This window comes from Montipora capricornis, chromosome 8 (genome assembly GCF_036669925.1).
Source record: "Montipora capricornis isolate CH-2021 chromosome 8, ASM3666992v2, whole genome shotgun sequence".
In the NCBI taxonomy this organism is placed as follows: domain Eukaryota; kingdom Metazoa; phylum Cnidaria; class Anthozoa; order Scleractinia; family Acroporidae; genus Montipora; species Montipora capricornis.
Window position 1 is genome coordinate 46,413,973 of NC_090890.1, and position 12,500 is coordinate 46,426,472.

General features: G+C 37.6%; 1 protein-coding gene across 1 annotated transcript in view; it reads left to right on the forward strand.

The window, feature by feature from the left end:
• LOC138014072 (protein HID1-like) overlaps positions 1–12,500 on the forward strand; it is a 35,805-nt gene that overhangs the window by 11,519 nt on the left and 11,786 nt on the right. The window contains exons 4-15 of the mRNA XM_068861101.1: positions 2,038–2,061; positions 2,237–2,289; positions 4,363–4,493; positions 4,901–5,023; positions 5,268–5,325; positions 6,653–6,724; positions 7,099–7,240; positions 8,113–8,169; positions 8,316–8,372; positions 8,514–8,597; positions 8,715–8,805; positions 10,026–10,032. Of these exons, the coding sequence (XP_068717202.1) occupies positions 2,038–2,061; positions 2,237–2,289; positions 4,363–4,493; positions 4,901–5,023; positions 5,268–5,325; positions 6,653–6,724; positions 7,099–7,240; positions 8,113–8,169; positions 8,316–8,372; positions 8,514–8,597; positions 8,715–8,805; positions 10,026–10,032 (899 nt within the window). The remainder of the gene's footprint in view (positions 1–2,037; positions 2,062–2,236; positions 2,290–4,362; positions 4,494–4,900; positions 5,024–5,267; positions 5,326–6,652; positions 6,725–7,098; positions 7,241–8,112; positions 8,170–8,315; positions 8,373–8,513; positions 8,598–8,714; positions 8,806–10,025; positions 10,033–12,500) is intronic.

Sequence of the window (12,500 nt, forward strand, 5' to 3'; positions counted from 1 at the left end):
TTTCAATTTTAATCGCAACATTCTTCCGAGGCATCGGAGCCTTTGTCGGTACTATTTTGAGACCAAACGTACCGACGAATAATTTAATTTAAGAATTTTTTTTTTTTTTCATCGCTTTTCATCATCAGCAATAAATTGTTATATCATAGCAATTGCAGCAAAATACATTTTCGCGTTGCGTTTTTTTATCAGTCGTGCAATAGTCTACTTGACTTCCATAAATTTTTTTTTTAATTGCAGCATGTTGATTACGCATGGAAAACAAATTTAAGAATAGACTGTAGTTAGTGGAGAAAAGAAGTCTCTTACTTATCTGAACGCTCATCGTTTGCATACGAATTTTAACAAATGCAAAACCAGCAAGCGAAACAAACTTTAGAATGTTCGAACCCATCTTTGCTCCAGTGCGTTGCGCTTTCACGTGCAACTCTTTTCGCAGCGGGCGTCCACTCGTGATAAATTTGCATAACCACGCCGATATGCACCAATGATTACCCAGAGCACGAAAACAATCTTTTCAGTTTAGATCAAATAATTTTCGACTATTTCAGGGGTTTGATATCCTGGGTTCTTTCCTTGGAGTGTTTTTTTTTTTTTTTTGTTTTTGTGATTTTGTTACACTAAACAACCTTAGAAAGTAATACTGCAGTAGGAAACCACAAGAAGTCGTAACTTGGTCACGCAAGGTTTTCGAGCCGTTCACCCTGAACATGTAAGCTTTCAGTTTGTAAATATTGTCAAAACCCTCTCCTGTTTGCAGGATATCGAAATAATAATGAATAAATGTATGTTCCGTGCGCTGAGCTGCAAAAAACAAGCGGACATATTCTCCCATAAAACTAAATGTATAAAATGACGGCGAAGTCCCACGCAAGTGGACAAGCGTCGAACCTTCGAATGAATAGTCCACCATAAGTCTTCGAAATAATCACTGCAATCAAAATACAAATGCATGTCGCAAAGAAGTTTTCAAATGTGGTCGAATCTAGCTACAGTACGGATTCTTTTCGCATGTAAAAAAAGGAAAAGGAAACCAAGGTGCATGATTAGCGGCTATAACCCTCTTTGCTGTTCGCAATTTTCAGCCGAAACTTGTTCAGTTTCTGTTGTTCGGGTGGGATTTCAACATTACAATCTACAATAGCTTATCGAAACACAAAGTCAACGGAAACCCAACTCTACCGCGGAATTTTAATTACCGAGGGTTTACCTCGGTTGACTTTCCCGCGGCAACTTTGGAGCCTAGCCGTAATTTCCCTCGGCAGAAAAGCGGCCTCAAATAATAAATACCTCTAGATATTTATTATATCTCTGAGGTTAACCGGCGCGCGGGCAAGGAAACTAGTCAAAGTGAAGCGGAAGGTTCAACTGCCACAAAGAATGCCGTGCCAAAATCCCAAAAACTAAATCTTCTTGGCTGTTAAGTTTGAAATAGTTGCTTGCAAGATTCAAACAGTTTTCAGTACAAGTTTATGCAACAGAAATGACATGAAAAAACTCGCTAGATGATGTTTTGTCGAAATTTTAAATTTAGCGGGCTGTACAGCGGGCCGTACTGTAGAATACGGCCCGCTAATTTAGCCAATTACAGCGCGCGTACTATCTGAGAGATTCTCATGAACTTTTGTGACATGCAACTCTCCCTTGCTTTGCGGGATACCAAGTGTATAATATTGATTGATTTTTCTGCAGTTAATCAAGGGAGGTTATACTTACCATTCTTTGAATAGTTTTTACTGTCAAAAAGATGTAGATTTGCATTAGGTTCAAAGAAAGTGGTACAGTGTACATTTGTATTGATGTTGTACATCATGTACAGTGGTGCTACATTGTTTGATATAGTGAGCTTGTGTTGATACATGTACTGCTTCCATGTTATTTTTCTTGGTGATTCATATATAACACTGTAGATTGTGTTTATAAAATATATTATTGAACTCTGAACCATACATGGTGTACCTGCAAGAAATCCACATACATGTAAATTGTTGAAAGTATAGACATATTAACATTAAGGAGATTGTATTTCTTCCACAGGAAGAGAGTTTTGGAGATGGAGAGGTGAGGCTTCTCAATAATAGTTAATGGTTTTGATAATTATGTAAGCTACTGCATATAATGTAACTGCATACAGTATAAGACTCTGACTTGTATAATGTCAAAAGGGTTTTTTGGATGCGTCTAAAGTGACAGTTTTAATGGTTTGCTTTAACTGACAGATAGTTCTTTCCTACAGGCCGAGGAAGCCAGACCTCCTCTTGCACACAAACATTACTCAGTTCACTCGCTGTAAGTTAAACTAGTCTTACTTTTAACCATTACTTCCCTTAAATGAGAGGTTTGTGGCTAGGGGTTCCAGTGCTAACAACCAGCCTCTACATTTGTCCAGATAGAATACAGGTGCATGTCTGGAAATTTATGTAACAGCCTTAATAGCCCACAGAATTGGTAGAAGAAAAAAAAATACAAGTCATGTAAGGGGAGAGTTGGGGAGGGAAATGCTTAAGTTGTAACTATCCATATGAACCTGCACTTACAACTTTTTGACTGGAGGCTGCTTAACTGTTTAACAGCTTTGACTGATAACTGTCACTGCTTAACCCCTGCCCACTAAAGCTTGTGGTGGTTAACTTTGCATTTAACTAATTTAATTGATCTTAACAAATGCAAACAGCTAGTTGGTTTACTATAGAAGACAAACTGCCAAGTGAGTACATTGTATGTTGCAGCTTTCCCCGAATATTATTTTATAAGTTATCATCGTTGGAACTAGTAATACATGCAATAGATTTAGCCAAGCCTAAAAGCGGAGCTTCTGGGTTGTTTATTCTTACTGGCTCTAGGATTAGTGAAAATAATTGGAATTGTTGTCCGTGTTTTGGTTTTCCCCGGTATTGCTTAATTATGTCAGTCTCTTCGCTGCCTAACTAGTGAAATCCACAGTTAATTTCACCCGAAAAAAACCGACTGATCGCGTGAGTCACGAAGGGATGAGTGCAGGTTCTCCTTATCAGGCAGTAACCGGTAAAATTTACCGCTTGTAAGAGCACTTATTACCGCCTGCAAACGCTCAGAAGTCGCTTATCCTTTGCAGAACGTCCAACATTAAACAAATGCTTTACGGTTTTAGGCAATTATTTTTTCTTGAATCGCAAGAGTTTTAAAAAAAAACAAGCAAATCCTCAGCAAGCGAATGGAAAGGAAAGAAGCCATTTCAGAGTTGACTGTCAAAAGCCAGCGAATAGGAATCAAGCTAAAATTAGAAATCACAGACGTACTATAGCTCTCGTATGTGACAGATCGTCTTTGTTGGGTCAAGGTCAAACAAGGTTTTTTTTATTGATGTACTTTATTGCACTTTATCTCTGAAAACGAGATCATTTACATTTTGATGTATTTCATTGAAACACGCCAGCTTGGCTTAGAACAGAATCGGCTAGAAAGGACAAACTTCAAACAAGAATCTCCAACAAATTACCTACGTGCTCTAAACAAACTTCTGAAAACACAAGCTGGTGATATTTCTCCTTACTTTTACGAGAAACTCATTTAGATTACATGTTTTCTAAACATAAGGGCAAAATTTTCTTGTCACTGTCGAGGCACATCGAAAAACAATTAGGCAAACGGAGAAAAAACCTCTTGTTCGCTCGCATTTTAAAGCCAAACAAACCAGCAAACAGATCAATTATTTCTGTCCAAAAAGAGTACAGACGATTGTTATTTTTATTTAATTCCAGTTGAGAATAAAAATTCGAGTTTCATTCCTGAAAAAAGAAAAAAACTAACTAAACCACTTTTTAGAAATATGCATCCACTTGAAAACACTCATCCGTAGAAATAATGTAACAAACGGTTTAGTGTCCCAGAAAAGAATTTGTGGAGTAACTTCTTCCACCAACGTTTGAGCTATTACTGGTGTACCGTTTTGTCGTTCTCGTTCTCTTTCTCTCTTCTTTCGTTTTTTCTTCTTCTGTCATAGGCCGTCCAGGCATCTTGCAACCTTAGTAGATTCAAAATTAAAAATCTTAAGATAAAGACTCATGCCAAAAATTGCAATTCAGAGCAAAAGCAGCACAAAAAAAAATTAAAAATAAACACTCAGCTTTAAGTTTTTATATCCTCCAATGCTTGACTTGAATAACTACGTAGCCACCAGTGTGTCCTGACCACAGCTATATTATGTCAAACCTGGATTGAAACCAGCGAAAAAATGTAAGAAAAGAAAAAAATATTTTCCAAACCGTACCTGAACACGAAAAGCATCGGCTGTCAAGAGCTTTTGTTGACGTAGCGTGGCCGTGTGCAGCTGCTTTCGAGCCACAGAAAGAGCGCAAAAAATTAAGCCTCGTTTATGCTCAGGTGTGAGTGTCTGACCTGGCTTAAGCCTGCGATCAAATCACAACCAGTCCCTGGTCAGCTGTGTCAACTTAAAAAAACGGCTGACCTTGATAAGGTCCAACTTGAGCCCGCTATATGGTCACGTGATACTGGTCAGCAGATACCTTGTTTTGACAGGTGTCAATTGACCATAACATTGCTGTGTCCAATAGATGTAAACTGTAAACTAGTTAGTGTCAACTGGAGTATTGCCTCCTGGATGAGCTCTAAACTTGAGCCGTGATATGGTACGTGTACTGGTCACATTGGCATACATGGAGGGGGGGGGCGTACGGACGTACGTACGTACGTCGTACGTACGTGGTTGTACGTTGTATGGTGCTATAAAACCAAATTTTCTTGCATCGATGGGTTACCATATTTTCTTAACTATTGTGCTGTGCAACAGTTTTTTTTAATCACAGTGAACCCAATAAAAAGTAGTAATAAGATAATTGATTAAATTAAAAGCTTAAATTCAGAAGGAAAAATCATTAATTAAATGGCAATTTATTTGCAGGGAAGCTGGTGTCGGATTTGCAACATCCCCACCCCCTAACCCACAGTTTGATTGCAACAGGACAGAACTGCTCAAAACTGCTCTTAACTTGTTTTTCTGAAGCTATGTACCTTCCTCCAACAGGTTAGTCAGCTCATCTTGAGCGTACATGTAGACTGTGTTGTATGAAGAGAACAGATCATCTCATGATGACACTTCACATTACTATTGATGGTAATAATTACTATCGTAGTGATTGTACAGTACCATCAAGAGTAATGTCATCTCTTGCTAACATACTTAGTTGCTCGTTTGAAAACATCAGTGCCCTTAATTAACTTAATTAACCTAATAGTATGCTTTTATTTTTGTGTAATTTTTTTTACAGCTGAGAACCATTGCAGACCAAACAAGTGGCTTTCATTTTTCTCTTCCTCTGGTAACAGGTGAGACATTATAGAAGTTAGGAAAGGATTAGATGGTTTTGATATCACTTCTTGTGCAGTCTGTAAATGAAGTTCATCTATATGCATGTCTAAGCTGACATTTTAGCAGGGGTTTTTGTGGTTCATTGGTATAGAGCTCTTCTACAATAGGTTATTTTTGTGATTTTGATTTTATCTAGAGGGTCGAAATCAGAATTTGCTGCAAAGACTAGCGATTTACTGCTACATGTATGAACAGCTACAGTACAGTGTAGTTCTTTTCCTGTGTTTTTCAAATGCAAAACCTTGCTTTGTGTCTATGCCTTTCACCTTAAGTTGTAAAAAGCAGAATTTTCACTTCCAGTGGAGTACAAAACAGTGCTGGTGAGGAGACTGAAAATGGCAGGCCAGTGACGATGCCAATATCTCAACAAGGGAATTTTCGGAATACAAGTTTGGTGCTTTTGCCTTTTGCATTCTTGCAACCAATACAATGCAATTTTGATCAGAAGTAGTTTCAGTAACTTATGAATGTAAAAAAAAACCAGAAAATTTAGGCCCTGGAAAAATTTTGTTCTGGTATTGATGTCACAATTCTGGTATCCCCAATCTCCTTACTAGCATGGTTTTGCACCTCACCTGAAGGAAATTCAGTTTTTAAAAGGCTAAAAGTAAAATGTAAGGAAAATCGGTTTGGATTTGCTTTTATCTCAGAAAACTACATGTACATGTATATTGTTTCAATTGAGTAAAATAAAGAAAATCAGTCATATTATGCACATTTTAAGGATGGTGCTTACTATTTCAAAGATATTTTTGTGTGGTTTTTGATTATGCGGGAAAAGCAGATCTCAAAAAGTGTTATTGAAATTTAAGAAGGAAAATTGGGGGTACGGTTACCACGCATTTTCAAAGATAATTAATCAGCAATATTTGTAAAAAGCTTTAAAATGCATTGTTCTTTTCCAAAGTTACCCCCAAATTTCTTTTTGGAAATCAATAGCACTTGCTAAGTTGTGCTTTCTCCACGTAGTTTTAAACCATGCAAAAATACCCTATAATTATTAGTAAGCACTTCCCACAGGAAATCCAAATGTTTCTTGAGATGCGCAGAACGTGTGCACATGCAATAACAATAGTAGGCACCGTCCTTAAAGGACTGACAGTGACCTAAGGAGTATCCTCTACCAAACGTGATGGAGTTTTTGCAGTCATTTCAACTGAACTGATAACAATGTTAAAATGAGGTGTATATAGCTTTTATGCACCTGCACTTTTTCAAATCTTGAGTTATGTCAGTTTTTATTGATCTGAAACTTACACTACTCTGATTCACTGTTATTGACAGACATGCACTTCCAGTTTTCACCTCTCTGTTAAATCTGGTGTGTTCTTATGACCCAATTGGATATGGAGTTCCGTAAGTATAAAACTTGTACAGGAATTGCCTAATATGAGTGACCAGGCAATTTTATTGGTCCATGCTTTGTGGGAACAGGTTCAATCCCTGAAAAATGGTGTCGACATAATGTGGATTGATTTGGTTCATGGTTTTCTAATGAGGAGGTTTTTCTCCAGTACTTCCATTTACTTCTATCATCAAAAAGCAATAAAATCGAGTTCTGCTGCTCATTTTTGTTATAAGTTTGTATCTGTCTGTAACAGCAGATAGACAAGAATCCAAGGTAAAGAACACACTGACTCACTTCATTCAAAAACCCATTCATGTTGACTCCCACTGATGTTGAATATACTGCAGTGCGAACAATGTTACATGTATTTCCTTCTCCTTAGTTACAACCACCTTATGTTTGCTGATTATCGTGAACCCCTTGTGGAAGTGGCTGCTCAGTTGCTTGTAGTGTTATTGGATCATGAGACAATGCAGCAGGCTTCGGTTGTAATGAATGGTGGTGATGTGGAGAACCCATTTGAGGTAACGACATGCAGTAAATAATTAATGAGTAAAGTAACGGTTGGGCATAATTTTTATAATAAATTATTGTACTTGTAAACACATTCTTAAGGCTGTTGCTGACAACAAGATACATGTAGATGTATTCTTACTAGCGACATTGCCAAGAAGTCATAGGTCTGCCTGCTAAAAACCCTGTTGTAGTAATAATTGCTACCGGTATATGTACATGTAGCCTGTGTGATGAAAGGTAAAGATTACAAGCTGGGGTTGTACATGTGTACACATGTACATGTTTGCCTTTAAGAAAATCCCTTGCCACATTAAGTTTCGTTTTAATCTTGGTAAAGCTGTTATCGTGGGCAATGTACTGTAGGCTTCAATTGCAAAGCTGTTTTTCAAACATACAAAGTTTGTTAAAATTAATATCTGTTGATTTGATTACATGTTGACTGTGTGATTGTAGTTAGTCAAAGCCTACAAATAAACCTCACTCACTGTAGAATCTGTAGTACATGTAGCTCAGTAGGTGGAGTGTCCAGCTAGATCTTTGAGGGTGATGGGTCAAATCCCATTAAGGTGTCACATACTTGCGTAGCGAGGGTGGTAACTTACTTTTGAGTGGTACTGTAGGTGATGTACTGTATTTCAGTGTCAGAATTTAATACAGTGTACATGTACATGTATGTCTTGAAAATTTGAGGTGTTGGCAAAACGTTTTCAGTTTTATGGGGGTCTGGTGTTGCCGAGCTATAATGAATTAATGCCCAAAACCTATATCAATAAGTTGTAAACTAAAGTTGTATTTTGTTTTTGTAGTTCAATGCATGTACTTCTACAATGTATTCAAGGGAAGTCATTTGACTGTGTTAATTTTGATATCATTCTCGTAGGAATCTCCAGTGGACAACCTTTTCTGTAACTACTTATCAAGGATACATAGAGAAGAGGTGAAGCATGATCCCATGAAACTTTTCTAATGTTTATCTGCACGCTGCCACTATTGCTCACTTTTTGTGAATAAGGCTCAAATGACATCCAAAGAATAGCTTTGTGATACATGCATAATTATGTAATTTGTTTTGCTCTATTTTAGGATTTCTATTTTATTCTTCATGGTGTGGCCAACCTTCTCAATAATCCACTAATTCAAGTAAGTACTACATTTTTGGTACTGTACTGTATACCCTCTATCTGAGAGATATTGCGAGTTCTGATTTTTATTTACAGCTGAAACAATATGAAACAGTCATACAACTGTAACTATATATCCATATGACTTTTTTTTTTATAGACATACCTGCCAAATTCTTGTAAGAAAGTCAGTTTTCATCAAGAATTGTTAGTTCTGTTTTGGAAGATGTGTGATCAAAACAAGGTTTGTGACTCATTATTTTTATAATTGTAATTTCAGCTATTACAGGAACGTTTGCGCAGTTTATGAACATTTTACTCTGGACAGGGGTTGATGTTTATTTTACTTTTTTTTACACAGAAATTCTTGTTCTATGTGCTGAAGAGTAGTGATGTCCTGGACATTTTGGTTCCCATTCTTTATCACTTGAATGACGCTCGTTCTGACCAGTGTAAGAATTAGCCAATCTCTGTATTTACATGTAGGCAGCAATGTACATAAACATGTTGGACTTATGGTCCCAAGGGAAACAGTTTGTTTTGTTTGAATCCCGAAAGTTGAGGGAAACATCAGGACTCAAGGAAAAACAAAACTAAGTACTGTTACAGTAGTTTTGCATGCGATTATGCTTCAAGTGCCTTGTTATAGCAGAGCTCCACGCACAGCACCATGGGTAAGAAAATATGATAACCCATCTGTGCAAGAAAATTTGGTTTTGGTCACTGTATGACTGTCCACCCCTCCATGTGTGCCAATATGACCAGTATCTCATGACCATATCATCGGCTCAAATTTAGAGCACATCGAGGCAGCCATACTTCAGCCAGTTTACAGCGTACATCTTTGTTATTGGACACCTGTCAAGACAAGGTATCTGCTGACCAGTATCACAGACCATATCTCAGGCTCAAGTTTAGAGCTCATCAAGGTCCAGGGCTTGAAATCGCGACCAATACAGATGCATTTGCGACTGATTTTTTTTTTCCCTTTGTGACTACTGTGTAAACTATCTGGAGAAGTCGCAAATTTGTGACTTTTTTTTTACCTTCGCTCTTTTTTGAAACAATTCATTCCATTCATCCCATCGGCTCTCTACTAGTAAAATGTGGTATAATACATGTAGGTGCCGTTACACTCACCATCATGGTAAATGCCATTTCCCATGGTAAATTATCCCGCGGTGCCTCACACTTGGGTTTTAGTATACCGTGTTAACTAGAGGTCACACGTTACGAAGATTACCGAGGTAAAACAAAATCTCACGCAATTCATTGGCTGGAAATTTAATCACAACTTCATCAGCATCGCGATTGGCTCTTGTACCTCAGGCATCAAAACAACTTCCAAATTCCAACTTCCCACGTTAAATGTCACGGGTGCTTGCACTGATCTTTTTGAAGTATCCATGGAAATTTAACATGGGAAGTTTACCTTGGGAAATGTCGGTCACATGGACTAAGTGCAGTTTTCCGTGGTAAGAGGGTCATTACTGCGGTAAAAGTGCCCCATGTAACCGTGCCTAATATTATTTTTGTAATGTGATATTTTAACCTTGAATTTAATGCTGAAAGAAAATATTTTCGTGTTTTACATGCCGCATGTGCGAATCTCCTTTTTCCCGCGTTAATTGCAGAAGGTTTACTGGTTTTTTTGCCGGTAACACCAATGGAGCTCGTGTGTCTCGTGTTGTCATTCGGAAGTCGAGTAAAGGTGGAATTACGTAGTCATTTCAGTGATACTATAAAATGCATTTCCGTGATACGATCGGATCGCGAAAGGTTCTTCCCTAAATACCTGGATCTTTATGCACTTAAGACGAGCGATGAGCGACTCGAAGAAGTTAAAAGAAGCTCTTGTTAACAAAAGAAGCTCTTAACAATAATCCTGATTTACATGTATGTTCAAAACTAAAAAGCAAATATTGTCAACAAATAAAAATCAATCAGTCAATATGAGGATTCAAGGAGTTGCCACAAGATTTCTTGGCTCAGTCTCTAATTCCATGTGATGCTCCACCAGACTTGATCGCTTGTAGAGTAATTGGAGATGGAAATTGCCTGTACCACGCCATTTCCGGGTCTTTGGTTAATTAATTAATTCTAGGCTCCTGAAAAAATCCCTCGGGCTACTAACTTTTAATGTTGGAAGCCCGAAGGGCTCCCAGAAAATTTTCCTAGGCGGCGGCCCCTGGGTCAGCTGGTTTTTTTTTTAATTGACTGGTGAGCAGGTACTGAGTTGATAAGAAATAACCTGGGAGCTCCGCTTTTAGGCTTGGCTAAATCTACTGTGTGTGACCTCACATGGAAACGTACACCAACGTTTTGACCTTAAATGGGCAAAACTAACAGCTAACTAACGAATTGGTAACAGAAGCTAACGGCACTGATGGTATGCTGATGCTTTTAAAGGCACCATACACTAACGGTTTGCAACGTCGTGATAGCACATAGCTGCAAGCGTTTAATAGTTAAGTCAGTTCGGCAAACGAGCGCTGCGGAAGCGATATCAAAACACTGCAGGAAGGAAAACTTTTATTTTTCCAAAGCCAGCATCGGCAAGAGGCCAATATCACAGCAATTTCACTGAAAAAAGAAAACACCTCTTCGGTTCTACTGTGCATAATTGCTGAATCAAATGGTAAAATTATCTCTGTTAAAAGACAAGATTTGCATTCAAAGTTTGTAAGATGAGCCAATAATATTGATTTGATTTTTCTGGAGGGAAAAAAGTTTTGTTTTTGCCGAATCAAAATTTGGTAAAATGTGTCAAAGCAAACACTGCGAGAAAAACCTTTAAATGGGCTTTTCTAGGCAGTCATGTTTTGTCACGAATCAAATAAAATTCAAGGGGTAAAAGAGTTCTTTCATTAAAAGACTAGACTGTTTGGATTCTTACCAAGCATGCATGCGTCATAAATTTGTCGAGCATCTACATACATGCTTTTACTAGTTCTTTCATGTACCTTACACTTCTCTTTCCCAAGCAAATAAAATTACCGAGGGAGGCTTGGGAAGAGCATCTTTAATTGTCAAGTCTTATCCACCTGTTTGGATTCTTACCAAGCATGCATGAGTTAATTCGTTGTCCTCCAATCTACATACATGTTTACTATTCTTACCTTACACTTTTCTTCCCAAGCCTCCCTCGTTTATTTTATTTGTTTGTGTGAAAACACGACTGTCTCAGAAAAGCGGGCCGCTTGACTGATTTTATTATGAAGGGACTGCTCGCAGTCTCTATAATAATATTATAAAGACAAAGAATTTCGTTCAAAGTTTGTGAGATGTGCCAATAATATTTGATTTTTCTTGAAGAAGAAATAGTTTTTTTTTTTCTGCGCCGGCAAGAGGCCATAGTGAAATGTCACGGCGAAAACTGAAAAAAAAATTATATCTTCAGTTCTACTGTGCGTTAAGTTTGCTGATTCATACGGTTAAATGCCCTCCATTAAAAGCAAATTTTCCTTCCAAATTTGAAAGTGCACTGATTATGCCTATTTGAATTTTTTGGAAGGAAAAGTTTTGTTTTTTTAAAGCGCGCGCCGGCGAGAGAACATAGTGAAATGAATGTTGTGGCGTCATGGCAAACACTGAAAAAAGTGTATAATATATTTGGTTCTCCTGTGCATAATTCGCTGATTCAATCGTTAAATTAATGCTCTCCGTCAAAAATTTTCATTTAACGTTTGTAAGATGCGCCGGTTGTATTTATTTGATTATTCTGGAAGGAAAAGTGTTGTTGTTTTTAAAAGCACAAGCCGGCGAGACTGATTCTGTCAGTTGTATCACACAAAGTGAACATTAATAAAAATTTGTAGGCCAGTGAGACTCTCTTTTCTGGTTATAACATGCTTAACTTCATGCTTTGTCTTTGCCCTCCACCTTTTGTTGCCAGGATTGATCTATTTTTGTCAGCTATTCCTCAAGGACAATTATTTTTGTGTGACTTGTTCGGGTATTAGACGACACAAGTAAGCTTAAATTAATACGGTATTTGGTATTTGAGTGCACTGCACCAAAATCACTGTTAGGGGTCCTTCTAAAGGCCAAATCAACTAACGAAGGCAAAATTTTTCTAACGTTACAAGGTAACCACTAAGTTAAAATTTTTATCCATGCTACTAACGGTTTTCATGAACCGTTAAAC